Here is a 20,524-nt window from a genome sequence, read left to right as displayed (position 1 = left end):
CCTTGGAAAGAATCCAGAGGAGAATGACAAGACTAAACCTGGGCATTAGGAACCTTGAGTACAGAGACAGGTTAAAGCATCTTAATTTGCACTCCCTCGAGAGACGTAGAGTGAGGGGCGACATGATAGAGGTGTATAAATGGAAGTCAGGGTTAAACAAAGGGGACATTACAAAGGTACTCAAACTATCCAACCAAGAGCGAACTCGTAACAATGATTTTAAATTAGACAAATTTAGATTTCGGCGTGAAATAGGTAAACACTGGTTTGGAAACAGAGTAGTGGATGAATGGAACAAGTTACCAAATATCATCATTAACTCGAATATGCTGGATAGCTTCAAACATAGGTTGGATGCTTTCTGAGCAATAGGGGTTGGGTATAAACGGGACTGCCCAGTATGGGTCAATAGGCCCGCTGCAGTTTCCTCCATTCTTATGTTTTAAAGTCACAAGACATGTATGATAAATATATTTTGATAGAAATATAAAAATGAAGAAAAATACCGAAATAATAAACAGTAGAGTACTTCAGTGTCTTCAAAAATAACAGAACAAATCTATAAAATACAGGAGTGAGACAACTACTAATAGATATACAGTACAGTATACCACTCATGTTCTCAGCAAGGTTTCCTTCACCCTGAGATACTTGTCTGTATCTCAGAACGAAGTGTTAGATGAGATTAGATAACACAGAGATAGGGTTAATGACAAGAATCCTTTTCACATCATTAAGACAGCTGCTCCACTGCTGCCAACTACTGTTATATATTATACAGCAAGTATAGGGTATTTTTCCGGAAAAAATTGAAAATCCTAGAATTCAATACTTTTTTATCTGGCTATACAGAGTCGATGTTTTCTTAGATTTCTCAAAAGCCCACAGGACTGACCACACCGTCTTATCGCGTGTTAGAGAATTAAGTAACAAATTGTTCGCTTCTCTTTTAACAAACAGGAAGCAGTACGTTTGCCTTAGTAACTTTCAAACTGATTCATTACCAGCTTTAACGGTGTTTCACAAAACTGTGTATATATGTTACACCACGTTTGTGAAACTGCCTAGTTAATGAAATGGGCAAAGTCATTTTCCTCAGTTCGTTAGGTTAGGATTATGAAATATTGCCCAATTCGTGAAATGGGCTCTTGACCTAACCCTGGTTAGGTTAAGTTCGGTTCGGTTAAGTTTTATTGACTTTGATTTGATATAAACCCCTTTTACTTGCTAATTTCACAAGAAATGAAAGTCAGATTTGAGTATAACACCAAAAAACCTATTCTCGTATCAAAACCTGAGGACAGCCAATGGACGAATATTTTCCGCGGGTCGTGATAAAATGCAGGGAGACTGCAATTTTTTCAAACTTGCCACACAAAAAAATATTATTTACCTTAGGGTCCAGTTTATGAGCTGAAGTTGATGTCATGAATACTCTGGGGACCAGCTGGACATTACTTAAAAATAAACTCCAGGCGACGGCTCTTTGATGTAGCAAAGTGATTAGTTACTTTTTCATAAGTGTTTTATTTCTGTGATCATTTTATTTTCAATGGATATCATTGGTAAAGCAGATAATTAATCGGTCATTCACCATGGTATTCCGCAAGAAAGCTTTGATTCTTTTCAAGGTTGAAAAGCACCTTTCTGCCTTAGCAGTTGTCATTGGCGTTATCATTGTAGGGGTATCGAGATATTAATGTTGTCTAGCACTCAGGATGGAAGGAAACTCTAATGTAGTTTTCTTGTATAATATATAAGTTATATGATAGACAGTCTGGTGCTGGAGGTGCAGAATGAGAGTTGGTTGGTGAGGAAGCTCAGAGAAGGACAGCTGGTGGGTCGCCATGCTCGCTGGCGGGAGCGAGGACCGCCAGGCAGGCGAGGAGATGCGAGGGCTACCAGGCAGCGGCGGAGGAGGAGGTGTTGCTTGTTGTAGAAGAATGGTCAGAATCAATCTCAATGGAGAGACAGAGCTTATATACCCAGCAGCAGCCGCTATGAGTCATGTTGGGAAAACCCAGAAAGTCGCCGGTGACTGGTTCCGTTGCTAAGATACGGTAACATCTGGTTGGTTGCTAGGGAAGGCGGCACATTGGAATGCGATACGCAGTTTGTAGGGGAGACGTCCACTACAATACTCCCCCTTCCCTCCAGGCGGTGTAGGAGACTTGTTTGTAGAGTTGCTTAGCACATGTGAGGCAGACTGGGCGGTGCATGCCTCATGTGAGACAACGGCGATGGCGTGATGAGCCGATCGCTGAAATACAACTGTCTAGATACACACTATCTGTGGGAGAAGGGAGAAAAAGGGTGTGTGGAGGCATGAATGTTGTGCTTCCCTCACGACAGGTACAGGGTCGTCAGATGCGCCTGCTGGGGTGTGTGTGGGCCTGGGTCAGGAGCAGAGGCTGCGTCAGCAGAAGCGGATTAGGGCTCGTGACAGCAGCTGGGTCCACGACAGCAGCAGGGTGCAGGACATTAGCAGGGAGTACCTGAGGGAGAAAAGAGGGGGGTGTGGAGGCGATGGATGTTGTGTGCTTCCGTCACGGCAGGTACTGAGTCGTCAGATGCGCCTGCTGGGGTGTGGGCGCCTGGGTCAGCGTCTGGGGCAGGACGGGTGTGCTGGGGTCGTAGGATGTGGTGCTTGGGGCAGGAAGAGGAGCCGGTGTCTGCTTGAAGACTGGGAGCGTGATCAGTGTCTCCTCCATCCTGTGTGAGTGCTAATCTCCGGGAGTCACCATTGTAGGGGTATCGAGATATTAATGTTGTCTAGCACTCAGGATGGAAGGAAACTCTAATATAGTTTTCTTGTATAATATATAAGTTATATGATAGACAGTCTGGTGCTGGAGGTGCAGAATGAGAGTTGGTTGGTGAGGAAGCTCAGAGAAGGACAGCTGGTGGGTCGCCATGCTCGCTGGCGGGAGCGAGGACCGCCAGGCAGGCGAGGAGGAGCTAAGGCAGCCAGGCAGCGGCGGAGGAGGAGGTGTTGCTAGTTCAAGAAGAATGGTCAGAATGAATCTCAATGGAGAGACAGAGCTTATATACCCAGCAGCAGCCGCTATGAGTCATGTTGGGAAAACCCGAGAAGTCGCCGGTCACTAGTTCCGTTGCTAAGATACGGTAACATCTGGTTGGTTGCTAGGGAGGATGGTAGCAGCTTGGTGACGCCGCTACGCAGTTGTAGGCAGTTGTAGGGGAGATGTCCACTACAAGATAAAAGTGATGGAACCTGTGATTGTCACAATTATTTTCGAACCGCACCTTTCTTACTTTCTTTGAGAAAAACTAACATCTTATCATTAGCTGCATTTTTCTTTACTTTGTCCATATAATCCTTTGATGTCACATCCCATAACATAAGTAATTCTTTATATGTATGAATAAACCGTAAAACATCCCGAGCGTCACTTTGTTTGGGTAGGTAACACACTGTCGTTATCAGCAAGACCCACAGTAGGCCTACTTGTGCACTCCATGGCGCCCGTTGCTGTACTGGACTAATATTGACAATATTAGCCTCACAAGGACAATTCTTAGTGACAATATTAGAAATATTTTGAAGCCCATCAATACAGATGCCATCAGTGTTTTTGTATTGTCAATACCATCACTATCAGCCTCACAGTCATTATGTTGTCAATATTTGAATATTGTCACTAAATATTGACCTTGAGGCGTCCTGATGGATGGCCACTGCGTAAGTATAAGATAAACCTCTATTCACCTGACCTGAGACAGTCTTGCGGTGGAACTAATACTGTTTATAAATCCTCTCCTTACGTACAAATTTAGTATTATGAATGAAATGAAGAATAAGCACCCGAGTTTATTTCACCTAATGATCAAATATCCTAACTCTAATTGGGTTAGGTTTGGCTAGATTAGTCTAGGTTAGGTTATTTTAGTTAGGTTTGGTTAGGCTAAGTTAGGCTAAGTTAGGTTAGTGTTAAATTAGGTTAGTATTAGGTTATGTTAACGCTAGGACGGTTAATCAGAAGGTGAAATAATCCGGGGTGCTTAATCTTCACAGGATCCATTATTACTTAGTATAATATCGTATAAATGAGGGATCTCGCATGCATTAGTGAGATACTGTATTTTGCAGTGTTGGTTACATCGGATCTTTCTACAATTATCCAACCATTGTAAATGTTGGATTTCAAAGGAACGAATGTAAATATGACTTTACTGTATTCTATGTTTCTGTTGCTTACTACATCCCTCCATACATTGACACTACATTTACTATCAGCACTGTACACCTTTTTTCACACTGAATCGACATTTTCTCCTTAAAATTCGGCATTTTGTATGCCGATTGAATTGTTTTAATTTGAAATCGGCAGTTTTCAAAGTGAATTGGAAAACAATCATTTGATGCGACATTTATATTTTGAGTTTGCCAATTCTCACACACGAATTGGATAAATATGAATTAATTTAAACATCTTGTAAATTAAACATAATTAAGAAAAAACGTATTTTTCTCAGTCGGGGTGTTCCACTGGTGTTTTGTTATCTTTTAAATTACCACAGAACCTTGTAATATGTAAAGTTAATATATCAAATGTGGCACTTGATTATGCTAAAAATGGTAGTAAGATTGTCAATGAAATGTGATACTGAAGATAAGTAGGAACGAGAGGAAAAATTTACTTGAGTACCTCAGATCACTCCTGCCGCCCTACTCTCTGCTATGACTTGAAATTAAGTAACTCTTTATGCAGCGTTTTTTATACCTGTCCTCCTGACACTCACATAAGACAACTCATATCACCGATATACGGTGTAGTTCAAAGAGGATGTGCACATATACACGACATAGAATGGATTGTTCACATGATCGAGGTGTATAGCAGACGGTGTAGCGTGGCGTGTGTGTGTGTGGGGGAGGTTGGGCGGGGAGGCATTTCGTCTGTGCTCGCAAATACATTGGTTCTTGTCATTCAGTTTAGGTTGAAATAATTATGAATAGTATTTATTGGTTTGTTCCTAATATTGCTGCAATCCAGGATGAAATGCGCCTTTTAAACCACAGAGCGACGCTTAAACTATGGGTCCGGTAGTTCCATCATGTGTTTGTGCGACGTGTCAACGACGTTGTCAGACAAAATGCCTGGCACAAGACTTTTGGCCGGGACTGTACATTGAATTTTGTTATATTTGTAACAATAACCTCCAACTTTCCAGCTAATGTCCTCCCTTATTTTTATGCATAATATTCTGCCTGGGAGAAGTAGCCGAGATCTGTATACAGCAAAATCTCCTGAGGAAATCCTCGAGGATAACTGGTGGTATTGCCAGTAAAACTTGGCTATTAGGTGGATATTTTGGTACACGACCGGACCTCTGGGGCCACCAGAGTCGCTCCTCTCCGTCATGTTATTGCCCTGGCTGCTGTAGGTGTAATGTGAACTACAGTAAGGATCTGAATGTTCCAATACCGCTAAAACTTGTTCTCTCACTGAATTTTAAACCATCAACGAAAAAGAAATAAAAATAAACCTGTAAAAATTTCTCGAATTGTTTGATAATACGGTCTTGAGTTGGTGTGATCTTTTGATCACAAATAATAAAAAAAATATATTTTAATTAGCTTTGAGTGCGAGAACATTAGCCTGTTCAAGTGTTTTGATATAAAATGGGAGATTCTTAGACGGAAACTCTACAGTAGAATGAAGTTTTGTTTAATGTAAGGCATCAAAGGAAACAGATGAAAAACTTCACTGACGGTGTGTTCAGTGATGCTCGTCACTTTATATTTCTGCACGTGAGCTCATCTTCTTATGTAATGCTCACAATCGTATTTATTCTCACTGTCCGAGGATGTCAACACAAGTATGAAAATAAATGTGGTGGCGTGGCGTGTCCTCCCTGATCTAAAGGGTTATTGGTGGGGATATACTCGTTGTGTGGGAGCGGGAATTTAACAATGTGTCGGTGAATATCGGATGTCACCCTAAGCATTGCCACCCAAAGTTTCTTCTCATCCCTTACGGCATAAATTGTAAATATTCCGTGTGTTCACCGGCGATCACCAAGCGAGTGGTGACCTGGCGGCGCTGGGTCAGTGGAATAACGCGAGGCTCGGAGCCAAGGTCAGAGTCGATAGGCCTACTTTGACAGGGGTGGTCTCGAGACTCTCGCCCCTATGGGGCCGAGAGTGCTCCCATGCGGTCGCCTCCCCACCATAGTAGGACACTTCATGTAGGGTCTCGACGAAGCAAGTGAGTATATATAACTGATATTACACCAGTGAGACCATATAAATAGTGGTTATTTGTGCCAAGGATATATAAGCAAGTGCTTGGTGTGACAAATTCCTGTCCAAAGTGTATCATTCTGACGTATGGATGGTCGCCCTTGGGGGGGTGGGGGGTAGCCTACACACCCACGCGCGCACGTATGCCCCTACTACCTGGACACAGCAGTCCAGCCTGTCACCTCTCCGCCCTTCCCTCATAAGAACCAGTATTATCTTGTGCCTGGGACTAAATCAGATGTTCGGAGGCGGAGGTAACTGTCGCGGAAGGTGCTGTTCACTATGCCTGGTAACAATCATTGCTGCGTCTGTGCTAACCCGAACCAAAACTGCACAAATTGTGTTTGTGCGAGAAACAACCGACCATGTGTGGATTGCAAGAAGCGAGACCAGTGTCGGAACCCACGTCGCAGGTGGCCACAGTGGATATCGCCGGGACCCAACCACCAGATGATATCCGAAATGATAGCAGTGGGTCTACTCAACCCGAAAATGTAGTACTAATAAATGCTGCTCCCTTAGTAGCAGGTGTCCACGAGGAGAATGAGAGACAGCCACCTCAGTGGAATGGCATGTCGATGGAAAATGCAGACATATGGGTCAAAGAAACCAACTCAGAAATTGTCAAGTGGTCGCCCGCTAACTTATTTGAACCACCCAAGTGTGCGGCCACTAGAGAAATGATTCGGGAGATGACTTGCTTCATGACTGATTACACTCAGGACCGCTTCCTCGTACCTCTAGCTCTTCAAATACTGGCAATAATACCACATCTATTTTGTCAGAGGACACACACAAAGGCTAAGCACAAAGAAAATGTGGCAGCAATGAAGAGAAGATTGGCAATGTGGCAGACTGGGACCCCAGATGATCTCCAATGTGAAGCAAGAACACTGCAGGAGAGACTAAAAATTACGGGTGACGGAAAGCAAAACACCGATGAAGTGGCAAGAAAATTTGGAAACAAAATGCGTGTGGGAAAAGTGTCTCTTGCGGTAAGATCTCTCACAGAGGAATCCTCCGGTGGGGTGATGCCAATAAACAGAGAGACATTAAAACTATTGAAAGAGAAACATCCCCCTGCAAGCGAAGACGAAGGCATCAGGGTCCAGGGTGACTATATCCCTCCAAATTCTGTCCTGTTCGAGAAAATAACAGGAGAGATGGTGTGGAAAAAGGCACTGAAGACTCGAGGAGGAGCCGGCCCTTCAGGTCTGGATGCAAACGGTTGGAGAGTCATCCTCAGCACAAACAAGTTTGGCCCTGTAGCAAGCGATCTCTGCACTGCCATTGCCGCCCTTGCAAGAAAGCTTGCATCCTCTTGCTGCCATCGCCTCCAGGCCCTAACGGCCTGCTGCCTTATTCCTCTGGAAAAGAAACCAGGATGTAGACCTATAGGGATGGGGGAAGTGCTGAGGCGGATCATCGGAAAATGCATAATGGAGGTGGTAAAGGATGATGTCAGGGCAGCAGCAGGGAACCTACAAGTGTGTGCTGGCCACCAGGCTGGTGGGGAGGCTGCCATTCACGCCATGAGATTGATATTTGAGCAGCGTGATTGTGAGGCCGTTCTCCTGGTGGATGCTTCAAACGCATTCAACATACTTAACCGCAAGGCTGCACTGCACAACATCAAGATCAAGTGTCCAAGCTTTGCGATGTATGTTGAAAATTCGTATAGGAATCCATCAGACCTCTACATAGTAAACAACAAGGCTCTAAGAGGTGATACCATCTTACAGTCAACCGAGGGAACAACACAGGGGGACCCTGTTGCAATGGCAATGTATGCAATTGGCCTATCAGTGCTCCAACAAGAAATAAAATTTGAAACAACTGGGGTCAAACAAGTGGCATATGCTGATGACCTTACAGGAGCAGGAAAAGTGGAGGGCATCAAAAAGTGGTGGGACTTGGTAACATCGCGAGGTCCACAAATAGGGTACCACCCAAACGCCAGCAAGTCCTTCCTCATCGTGAAGCCAGAACATTATGAACGGGCATTGGAGGTTTTTGGCGGAAGTGAGGTCAAAATAACTAAGGACGGCCAAAGACATCTAGGCGCAGTAATTGGCACTACGGACTTCAAGACCGAGTACGTAGCGGGAAAGGTGAATGAGTGGGTTAGTGAAATCCAAGCTCTGTCTGAGATTGCTAACACAGAGCCACATGCGGCCTTTGCTGCATTCACCCATGGAGTCAAGCATCGTTGGAACTACCTGATGCATACTATCCCTGATATCGGACCCCTCCGCCACCCTCTGGAAGAAGCTATCAGTGTCGAGTTCATTCCCAAATTAGTGAGACACCCTGACTTAACCCCAGCAGAAAGAGCACTTCTTGCACTTCCACCAAGACTGGGAGGGATGGGACTAACAAATCCAGAGGAGATTGCTGCCACTGAACATCAAAATTCACTTAAGCTCACGGCAGCCCTTACGGACCACATAATAGCCCAGAATGCAACAGGGGAAGTGGATACCAGCAGAAGTAAATAAGATTCGTAGATCCATTACGACAGATCGACAGCACTGCCAAAATGATAAGTTGCAGCAACTATTGCTGCAGGTACCAGAAAATTTGAAAAAAAGTAGCTATAGCGCAGGAGGTGGGCGCCTCGAACTGGTTAACTACGTTACCGATATGGGCAAATGGTTTCAGTCTTAATAAACAAGAATTTATAGATGCCAATGCTCTAAGGTACGGTCGGCCAGTAGAAGGTTTGCCCTCCCAATGCGTGTGTGGCTCTTCCTATGATGCCGATCACGCCATGGTGTGCAGGAAGGGGGGCTTCATATGCATGAGGCATGACGAGGTAAGGGATCTCACAGCAAATATGTTGAAGGAAATCTGCCGGGATGTCATGGTAGAACCGACCCTCCTTCCATTGGATGGTGAGATCTTCCAACACAGGACTTCAAACACATCTAACGAAGCCCGTGTGGACGTCAGTGCTCGAGGATTCTGGACGCGGGGACAGCGAGCTTTCTTCGACATCAGGATTTTTTATCTCATGGCCGCATGTCACCGTAACCTAGCTCTCGATGCTGCACATAGGAGGAACAAGAACGACAAGCTAAGGGCATATGGGGAGAGAATTCAAAACGTTGATCAAGGCAGCTTCACTCCTCTAGTGTTCACAACCTCTGGTGGGATGGGACCAAGTGCAAGATGTTTCTACGCCAGACTCGTGGAGTTGATCTCCGAACAGAAGCAGCAGCCCAGAAGTTATGTTACAGCCTGGATGAGATGTCGACTGTCCTTCTCTCTCCTTCGGTCGGCTTTGCTCTGCCTCAGGGGAACGAGAGCTTCTGCCCCAACTCCGACAACTGCTGCAGATATTGACTATGAGGGTACTGTCACTGAATGCCGCATAGATCTGCGGCTCAACTAATTTATCACAGATAGGATAGCTACTTATGTATTAGGATATTTATTATTAAGGTAATTAAATGGTGGCGAAGGTGTGGCTATTGGGGGAGGCTGGAGGCCACGTTATTAAAAAAAAAAAAAAAAAAAATTACTCTTCCCCTCGGGGAACCTCCAAAATTCTTGTGGATCCCCTTCATGCCCACCGTGGACCTCCTGAAATATTGCCGGGGACCCTTGAAGTCCATGGACCCCAGTTTGGGAACCAATGTTGTATACAATTATAAAAAATGGGCATTTCAACTTATGTGCCAGAAGCAAGCTAGACGATGCCGTAGGTTGATTCAGCAAACTACGTCAGACCCCTGAGGGCCACCTGCTGTTTGAAGGAGGGCACCACACCTTTACATAGACCACCAGGGGTCACGCTGGTTCGTCTTCCATGTACACCAGCCACTTAGCTAACGTTACTTTTTACTTTTACTTTTATCCTCTTCGCCACTGATCGGCTTGTTAGCCGCTTGGGCGATCGGTCACGTCTCTTTTCCTTTATATTCTTCACCAAAAGGTCGGCTCGCTAGCCGCCCGGGCGATCGGTCACGTCTCTGTCACGCACTGTTGGCAAATACTGGGCATGCACCGGCTCCTGAATGTACCTGAACCCGCTCCAGTGTTGGTCAAGTCTTCTCTTGAAAGAGCTCACACTCGGTGCCGTCACAACACTCTCTGGTAGATTGTTCCAAGAGTTTACAACCCTCACTCCGAAAAAGTTTGCCCTCACGGTTTTCTGGACTTGCGGCTTCTTCAATCTTGAGCTGTGACCCCTTGTGGGGCGAGCGTCCGCCAGCTCCAAGTAAGGACACTCAACTGAGTAGTGCCCCCTGAGATGCTTATAAACCTCAACTAGGTCCCCCCTTGCCCGTCTGTAGTATAAGCTAGGCAAGTTCAGGCGCTCCAATCTCTCAGGGTAGCTGAGATGCCGAAGTGCAGGCACCAGTTTGGTGGCCCTCCTTTGAACATTTTCAACCAACTGACAGTCCCTAGCATATCTCGGGGACCAGATGGGGTGACAGTACTCCAGATGGGGAAGCACTTCACTCCTGAAGATCGTCACGAGGGACGGACCGTCTAGATATCTGAACGACCTTCTTATAAGACCCAATAATTTATTTGCCTGATTTACCTTCTTCTCACAATGGCCCGAGAACTTCAGCTCATTGTCAACATACACACCTAGGTCCTTCTCACACACAGTCTCAACTAGTACATTTTCTTCATCCCGTTGGGACATATGGTACGCCTCCTTACCGTTGGTACGCCCCAGGTGCATCCTCTTACACTGGACCGATAATATGTCAGGAACAGTTGCTTCATTCCTCTAAACAAATAAACCTTGGTAAATGTGTAATATGTGTCGTAAACAAACAAAAACTAACACACTCCCCCTTCTTCATCGGTTATGATGCCTGTATGACAGGTAAGTTAAGAAATAATGCTACGATGTCACACCACCTTGTAGATACACACAAAAACACACCTGTGAACCATACAAAATACACTTTACCAGACAAACTGACGGATATACAGAAAGACATACGGACGGGCAACATTAGTCCCTGTATACAGAGTAGCGACAAACTGAATTTGACGTCATTTTGCTTCAACTGAGCCACGCACTTTGTTTAATCATAGGATAACATAGCCTACAGTATACAAACTTCAGGTTACAATAAATGCTCAGTAAACTGTTCACAATTAGTTCACAATTCAATATTGCAGAATATCGTTTTAAGCAATTGATAAATTGTAGATTTCCTGTATTTTAATAAAACTACTTATAACAATAATAGTGGTAATAAAGAGAGAGTAGAGTTAGACTTCCCTCAGTATCTTCCACTCTTACAGGCAATCGCCTGCTTCTCTCGTAGATGATATTCACTCACTTTCTATAATACTAATTTCCAACTAAAGGATGAGGAAGCATCTCTCCAAGTGTTTAACAGTACTGTACTGTATGACCATAAATCTTACTCGACACGGTGGATTTCCGACCCTGACGATTGAACTTATTTTCCCACACTTTCCTTCTTTCAGGATCTGCTGGGAATCTGTGCATCGTCCAACCATCCATCCATCCAAAGCAATGGTCAGCTGGAAACTGCCATAGACTCAGCCGGATTCACTGGGCATGGATTGAAACAAAATGGCGCTTGGTGATCACGTAATTAAATTTTCGGGAACTCTGTGTCGCTCCTCTCAGACTTAAGGCAACACCATACTGTATTAAGCCATGCCCCAAGTCACATGAACAATAATGTCGTATATATAAATATAGCGAGTTAATATTATACTAGACATGTTGCCCGTTGTTATGGAAGACGATCTACACGGACAATTTCCTCTCCTTTGTTCCCGCAATATTGGCAGCCTAGGGGGATGATCCAGCGATTAACTGATGCACCAATACCTATCTTACTAAAATAAAAATAAAACAAACATGAAAATAAAAGTAAGTGGAGAAAATCCTCCCTATCACTGAAACACACACAAATCTCCCCCCCAACACTCTCCATCTCCCTCACTTCCTTCCTCACGTCACCCCTCCCATTCATGTTCCATTCCTCAACCTCTCCCACCTTAATTCCTTCTCACCATCCTTCCGTCCCTCCCTTTCACCCCTAAACCATAAACCCCCTCACCCTTAACTCTCCCTCTCATCCACATCAACTCTCCTCACACACCGTAACCCCATACCACCCTTTATCTCCCCTGCTGTACTACTATCACCCTTTATTTCCCCTGCTGTACTACATTCACCCTTTATCTCCCCTGCTGTACTACATTCACCCTTTATCTCCCCTGCTGTACTACTATCACCCTTTATCTCCACCCTGCTGTACTACATTCACCCTTTATCTCCCCTGCTGTACACATTCACCCTTTATCTCCCCTGCTGTACTACATTCACCCTTTATCTCCCCTGCTGTACTACTATCACCCTTATCTCCCCTGCTGTACTACATTCACCCTTTATCTCCCCTGCTGTACTACTATCACCCTTTATCTCCCCTGCTGTACTACTATCACCCTTTATCTCCCCTGCTGTACTACATTCAATACCCTGTCTACTATCACCCTTTATCTCCCCTGCTGTACAACTATCACCATTTATCTCCACCCTGTACTACTATCACCCTTTATACTCCCCTGCTGTACTACTATCACCCTTTATCTCCCCTGCTGTACTATCACCCTTTATCTCCCCTGCTGTACTACTATCACCCTTTATCTCCCCTGCTGTATCACCCTTATCTCCCCCTGCTGTACTACTATCACCCTTTATCTCCCCTGCTGTACTACTATCACCCTTTATCTCTGCTTACAACTATCACCCTTTATCTCCCCTGCTGTACTACTATCACCCTTTATCTCCCCTGCTGTACAACTATCACCATTTATCTCCCACTTATTTATACCCCCTGCTGTACTACTATCACCCTTATCTCCCCTGCTGTACTACTATCACCCTTTATCTCCCCTGCTGTACTACTATCATATCTCCCTGTACTACATCACCCTTTATCTCCCCCTGCTGTACTACTATCACCCTTTATCTCCCCTGCTGTACTACTATCACCCTTTATCTCCCCTGCTGTACTACTATCACCCCTTATCTCCCTGCTGTACTACTATCACCCTTTTATCTCCACCCCTGCTGTACTACTATCACCCTTTATCTCCCCCTGTTGTACTACTATCACCCTTTATCTCCACCCATGCTGTACTACTATCACCCTTTATCTCCATGCTGTACTACTATCACCCACCCTGCTGTCACCCTTATCTCCACCCTGCTGTACACTATAACCCTTATCTCCACCCTGCTGTACTAATATCACCCTTTATCTCCACCCTACTGTACTACATTTACCCTTTATCTCCTGCGGTACTACTATCACCTTTATCTCCACCTGCTGTACTACTATCACCCTTTATCTCCCCTGTTGTACTACTATCACCCTTATCTCCCCCTTTACATTCACCCCCCTGCTGTACTACTATGCCCTTTATCTCCCTGCTGTACTATCACTTTACCACCCTGTTGTACTACTATCCTTTATCTCCCTGCTGTACTACTCACCCTTTTATCTCCACCCTGTTGTACTACTATCACTTTATCTCACCCTGTTGTACTACTATCACCCTTTATCTCCCCCTGCTGTACTACTATCACCCTTTATCTCCACCCTGTTGTACTACTATCACCCTTTATCTCCACCCTGTTGTACTACTATCACCCTTTATCTCCCCTGTTGTACTACTATCACCCCTTTATCTCCACCCTGTTGTACTACTATCACCCTTATCTCCACCCTGTTGTACTACTATCACCCTTTATCTCCCCTGCTGTACTACTATCACCCTTTATCTCCACCCTGTTGTACTACTATCACCCTTATCTCCACCCTGCTGTACTACTATCACCCTTTATCTCCACCCTGCTGTACTACTATCACCCTTTATCTCTGTTACTACTATCACCTTTATCTCCACCCTGTTGTACTACTATCACCCTTTATCTCCCCTGCTGTACTACTACTATCACCCTTTATCTCCACCCTGTTGTACTACTATCACCCTTTATCTCCACCCTGCTGTACTACTATCACCCTTTATCTCCACCCTGCTGTACTACTATCACCCTTTATCTCCCCTGTACTATATCACCCTTTATCTCCACCCTGTTGTACTACTATCACCCTTTATCTCCACCCTGCTGTACTACTATCACCCTTTATCTCCACCCTGCTGTACTACTATCACCCCATGTGTATATTCACCCCTGCCTGACTTACACCACTTACACCACCTCTCCTACACCACCTCTCCTTACACCACCTCTCCTTACACCACCTCTCCACATCACTCTCTCCTTACACCACCTCTTACACATAAGAACATAAGAACATAAGAAAGTGGATACTGCAGGAGGCCGACTGGCCATACAGGGCAGATCCTTCACACCCATCCCAGCACTTCCATGCCTATCCAACTTCGTCTTGAAGCCTAGCGTCCCTGATCCTACTATAGCACTCGGTAGCCTATTTCACATATCCACAACTCTATTACCAAACCAGTGCTTGCCTATATCCTTTCTGAATCGGAATTTATCTAATTTAAAGCCATTTGTTCTAGTTATTTCGTTATTACTGAGCTTCAGAACATCTTCCATTTTACCCTTGTTAATCCCACTTACCCACTTGTACACCTCTATCATATCTCCCTAACTCTACGCCTCTCTAATGAATGTAAGCCTAAGCTTTTCAGTCTTTCTTCATATGGAAGGTTTCTAATATTATGGATCATTTTTGTCATTCTTTGTACTCTCTCCAAAGAATCTATGTCCATTCTATAATAAGGACACCAGAACTGAACCGCATAATCCATGTGTGGCCTCACTAATGCTAGGTAAAGTTTCAAGATAACGTCAGCAGTTCTGTTACTCACAGACCTAGATATGAACCCAAGAATCCTGTTTGCCTTGTTGCGAACGCTAATACATTGTTTTCTAGGTTTCAAGTCGTTGCTAACAAATACACCTAGATCTTTTTCACAAACTGAGTTTTCTATTTCCGTGTTACCTAGTTTATACTTAACGTTTGTATTCGTCTTCCTATCTGTAGTACCTTGCATTTATCAGTATTAAAATTCATTTGCCAGTCTACTGACCACTCATGTAAGTATCTAGATCTTTGAAGGTGTTCAAAGTCACTGTCTGAATTTATCACTCTCCCATTTTGGTATCATCTGCAAATTTACTAATCCTACTAGTTATGCCTAAATCAAGATCATTAATGAATATAACAAACAGCAGAGGGCCTAATACAGATCCCTGGGGAACTCCGCTTTTGACCGCACCCCAGTCTGACTTTAATCCATTTATGCTGACTTTGTTTCCTACCAGTTAACCATGACCTAATCCATTTTAATACTGATCCACCTATTCCATGTGCTTCTACCTTCCTTATCAATCTCTCATGAGGGACTCTATCGAATGCTTTACTGAAATCAAATAAATTATATCATATGACTTATCATTATCTACCGCTTCATATACTTGAGAAAAAGCTAAGCAAATTTTAGAGACAAGAACGTCCCTGGGTGAACCCGTGCTGAGAAGAATGAATTGTTGAATGTTTCAAGGTGGCTTCTGATTTTGTAGCAATAATTGACTCTAGCAACTTGCCTATGATTGACGTGAGACTAATGGGACGGTAATTTGATGCTATTGATTTATCACCCTTTTGAAAATCGGAACTACATTTGCAAGTTTCCAAGCTTCTGGCACTAGGCCCGATTCTAATGACTTATTAAATAAAACTGCTAATGGATTACTCAACTCATCTCTACATTCTTTTAATATTCTAGCATATACCTCGTCTGGACCAGGCGATTTATGAGGCTTCAGTTTGTTAATTACTTTAAGCACATCGTTACTAGTAATATTGATATTCATCAACATATTTTCTATACTGTTATATACCTTATGAACTTCTGGAAACTGTGCTAGGTTTTCATTTGTGAATACAGAGCGAAAATGACTATTTAACGTACTACACATTTCTAACTCATCATCAGTCATTTCTCCTGTCGTAGTTTTAAGGGACCTATTGTATCTCTAACCTTTGATTTATACAGTTGATAAAAAGCTTTGGGGTTATTTTTCGATTCGTTTGCTACCTTGATTTCATAATTTCTTTGCTTTCCTAATTTCTGTTTTTACCTGTCTTGTTAGGTTCTGATAGTAACCAAGTAAGTATTTTCGCCTTCTTAACTTTTCTATATACTCCTTTCTTTTTCCCTAGAAGATCTAAGAGTCTATTATTCATCCATTTTGGTTGGTTCCGTATCGATCTGAATTTTCTTTTAGGGATGTGTTTATTTTGGGCATTATTGATTGTCGCAATAAATTGTTCATAAGTAGCATTGTTGTTACCGTAAAGAGTCCATTAAGATTAAAAAGTTACTTCTAATCTCATTCATAAGAAGTATTACAAAATCCTCTTTTAGTCAATTTATAAAACAATCGGTGATTATTTTAAAATGCTCCAGTCATATGCAAAAACCTATGATAATTATAATAGATAAGGACAAATCTACCTCCATACATTACTGGTAGTCTATTTCATAAGCATAACTCAAAAATTATCTGAGATCTTTTTCATGTATATAATTTCTTTATTGCCAGACAACTAAAACAAAAACATATTATCCCCCACCCGCATCGTCTTCGAGGCCTATACTCCATCTTCATATATTTACTTATCTGTCTTCATGCAGTTTTAGATTTAATTCATATATGGGAGTTTTGCCTGGCGGTCAGCACGCAGCACTTCCACTCAGCCACATCGCTTATCCAATTTTGACCAAAACTTTCAAAATACTTCAGGTTCTTTGTGGTAGTATGACAAAAGTTTGCATGAACAATGAATTTTGATCACGGAGAGGCAGCTGGGTATTGAATATAGTTCCTCCTTAAACCTTTGTTCTCCTTGTAGAAGCTTGGGCTTCACACACTCCTGCCTTCATAATGCTTACATCCTCACAGCATTAAATTTCACGTTAACATCACGGGTCATTTTTCAACACCTTCAGTACCGGAAATATTGCAGTTGGTATAGCTTGTAAAACTGGGCAGGATGAGAGTGTTAGGAGTTGGGGAGTCTTGCAGGCGTAAACCTTTATTTAAAACATTTAACTCAGTTACAAACACCTTCCCACCCCCTTTCCTCCTTCAGGTACGGAGTATCTATCAAGGGAGGTACTCGGTGATTACTGTGTGTTCATGGGTCTTGGTTGGATGCTTGCCAGGTCAATAGCTCTGATACTTTTTGAGTTAAGAAACAGAAACATGAACACAGTGACCAAGGGGTTTAGCTAATAAGTATTTTATTTTATTTTTTTTTTTTTATATGGGGGTCTGTGTGCAATGATCGTAACTTATTTTAATTCAGTTTTATTTGTTTCTTTGTCTGAGTTACACATGGAGTACACGAGCTGCTGTCTGTCTGTATGAGTCACACATGGAGTACCCGAGCTGCTGTCTGTCTGTATGAGTCACACATGGAGTACCCGAGCTGCTGTCTGTCTGTATGAGTCACACATGCCAGGCTGCTGTCTGTCTGTATGAGCCACACATGGTGCGAGCTGCTGTCTGTCTGTATGAGTCACACATGGAGTGGCTGCTGTCTGTCTGTAGGCACACAGCTGCTGTCTGTCTGTATGGTCACACATGGAGTACACTGCTGTCTGTCTGTATGAGCCACACATGGAGTACACAGCTGCTGTCTGTCTGTATGAGCCACATGGAGTACACGAGCTGCTGTCTGTCTGTATGAGTCACACATGATGCTATGTACACGAGCTGCTGTCTGTCTGTATGAGTCACACATGGAGTACCAGCTGCTGTCTGTCTGTATGAGCCACACATGGAGACATGTGTACACATGCACGAGCTGCTGTCTGTCTGTATGAGCCACACATGGAGTACCCAGGCTGCTGTCTGTCTGTATAGCCACACATGGCACAGCTGACCACACATGGAGTACTGCTGTCTGTCTGTATGAGCCACACATGGAGTACACGAGCTGCTGTCTGTCTGTATGAGCCACACATGTATGCTGTCTGTCTGTGACTCACCATGTCCGTGAGCTGCAAGATACACAAGACTCACCCTGTCCGTGAGCTGCACCAAGATACCTAGACTCACCCTGTCCGTGACCTGCACCAAGATACACAAGACTCACCCTGTCTGTGACAAGATACACAAGACTCACCTGTCCCTGCACCAAGATACACAAGACTCACCCTGTCCGTGACCTGCACACCAAGACTCACCCTGTCTGTGACCTGCACCAAGATACACAAGACTCACCCTGTCCGTGACCTGCACCAAGATACACAAGACTCACCCTGTCCGTGACCACCAAGATACACAAGACTCACCCTGTCCGTGACTGCTACTCTCACCCTGTCCGTGAAAGATACACAAGACTCACCCTGTCCGTGACCTGCACCAAGATACAAGACTCACCCTGTCCGTGACCTGCACCAAGATACACAAGACTCACCTGTCCGTGACCTGCAAGATACCCTGTCCGTGACCTGCACCACACCCTGTCCACCCTGTCCGTGACCTGCACCAAGATACAAGACCTCACCCTGTCCGTGACCTGCACCAAGATACACAAGACTCACCCTGTCCGTGACCTGCACCAAGATACACAAGACTCACCCTGTCCGTGACCTGCACCAGATACACAAGGCTCACCCTGTCCGTGACCTGCACCAAGATACACAAGACTCACTCCTGTCCGTGACCTGCACCAAGATACACAAGACTCACCCTGTCCGTGACCTGCACCAAGATACACAGACTCACCCTGTCCGTGACCTGCACCAAGATACTCACCCTGTCCGTGACCTGCACCAAGATACACAAGACTCACCCTGTCCGTGACCTGCACCAAGATACACAAGACTCACCCTGTCCGTGACCTGCACCAAGATACACAAGGCTCACCCTGTCCGTGACCTGCACCAAGATACACAAGACTCACCCTGTCCGTGACCTGCACCAAGATACACAAGACTCACCCTGTCCGTGACCTGCACCAAGATACACAAGGCTCACCCTGTCCGTGACCTGCACCAAGATACACAAGACTCACCCTGTCCGTGACCTGCACCAAGATACACAAGACTCACCCTGTCCGTGACCTGCACCAAGATACACAAGGCTCACCCTGTCCGTGACCTGCACCAAGATACACAAGACTCACCCTGTCCGTGACCTGCACCAAGATACACAAGACTCACCCTGTCTGTGACCTGCACCATGAAGCGGAAGCCCTGACGCTGTGCCTGGTCTTCGTAGTCGAGCGTCTTGATGGCGACAAGATGACCCGCGGTTCCTTCCGTCCTCATCCCAAAGTGTTGCCACCCCCAGCCGCTGGCCTCAACCACCTGCAACACACAACACACTACCACCATTAACTACCACCATCAGCTTACACACTACCACTACCATCTTACACTGCACTACTACCATCAACTTGCACACTACCACCATTAACTTACACTGCTCTACCACCATCAACTTTCAGTACACTGCTCTACCACCATCAACTTACACTGCACTACCACCATCAACTTATGCACTACCACCATAAACTTACACTGCACTACCACCATCAACTTACACTGTACTACCACCATCAACTTACACTGCACTACCACCATCAACTTGCACACTACCAACATCAACTTAAACTGCACTACCACCACCAACTTGCACACTACCACCATCAACTTACACTGCACTACCACCACCAACTTGCACACACTAACACCATCAATCCACCTCGCACTACCACCATCAACTGCACACTACCACCTGTACTTCAACTTGCACACTACCACCATCAACTTACACTGCACTACCACCATCAACTTGTACACTACCATCATCAACTTGCACACTACCATCAACACACTGCACTACCACCACCAACTTGCACACTACCATCAGCACTGCTTTCACCACCACCAGCACACTACCATCAACTTACACTGCACTACCACCATAACTTGCACCTACCACCATCAACACTACCATCAACTTACACTGCACTACCATCCAACTTGCACTGCATCATCAACTTGCACACTACCACCATCAACTTACACTGCACTACCACCATCAACGCACACTACCACCATCAACACTGCACTACCATCAGCTTGCACTACCACCATCAACACACTGCACTACCACCATCAACACACACTACCACCATCAACTACACTGCTTTACCACCATCAACT

General features: G+C 44.5%; 1 protein-coding gene across 1 annotated transcript in view; it reads right to left on the bottom strand.

The window, feature by feature from the left end:
• The window catches only part of LOC121870789 (putative neural-cadherin 2), a gene marked incomplete at its 5' end in the record, with an annotated part of 122,825 nt that extends 103,162 nt beyond the window's left edge, over positions 1–19,663 (bottom strand). The window contains 1 exon segment of the mRNA XM_042372742.1: positions 19,517–19,663. Within this exon segment, the coding sequence (XP_042228676.1) occupies positions 19,517–19,624 (108 nt within the window).
• Between the last annotated feature and the right edge of the window lie 861 nt (positions 19,664–20,524).

This window comes from Homarus americanus, unplaced genomic scaffold (genome assembly GCF_018991925.1).
Source record: "Homarus americanus isolate GMGI-L3 unplaced genomic scaffold, GMGI_Hamer_2.0 scaffold56249, whole genome shotgun sequence".
NCBI lineage: Eukaryota > Metazoa > Arthropoda > Malacostraca > Decapoda > Nephropidae > Homarus > Homarus americanus.
Note: the sequence above shows the minus strand (reverse complement) of the source record. Positions and strands in the feature narration are given on the sequence as shown.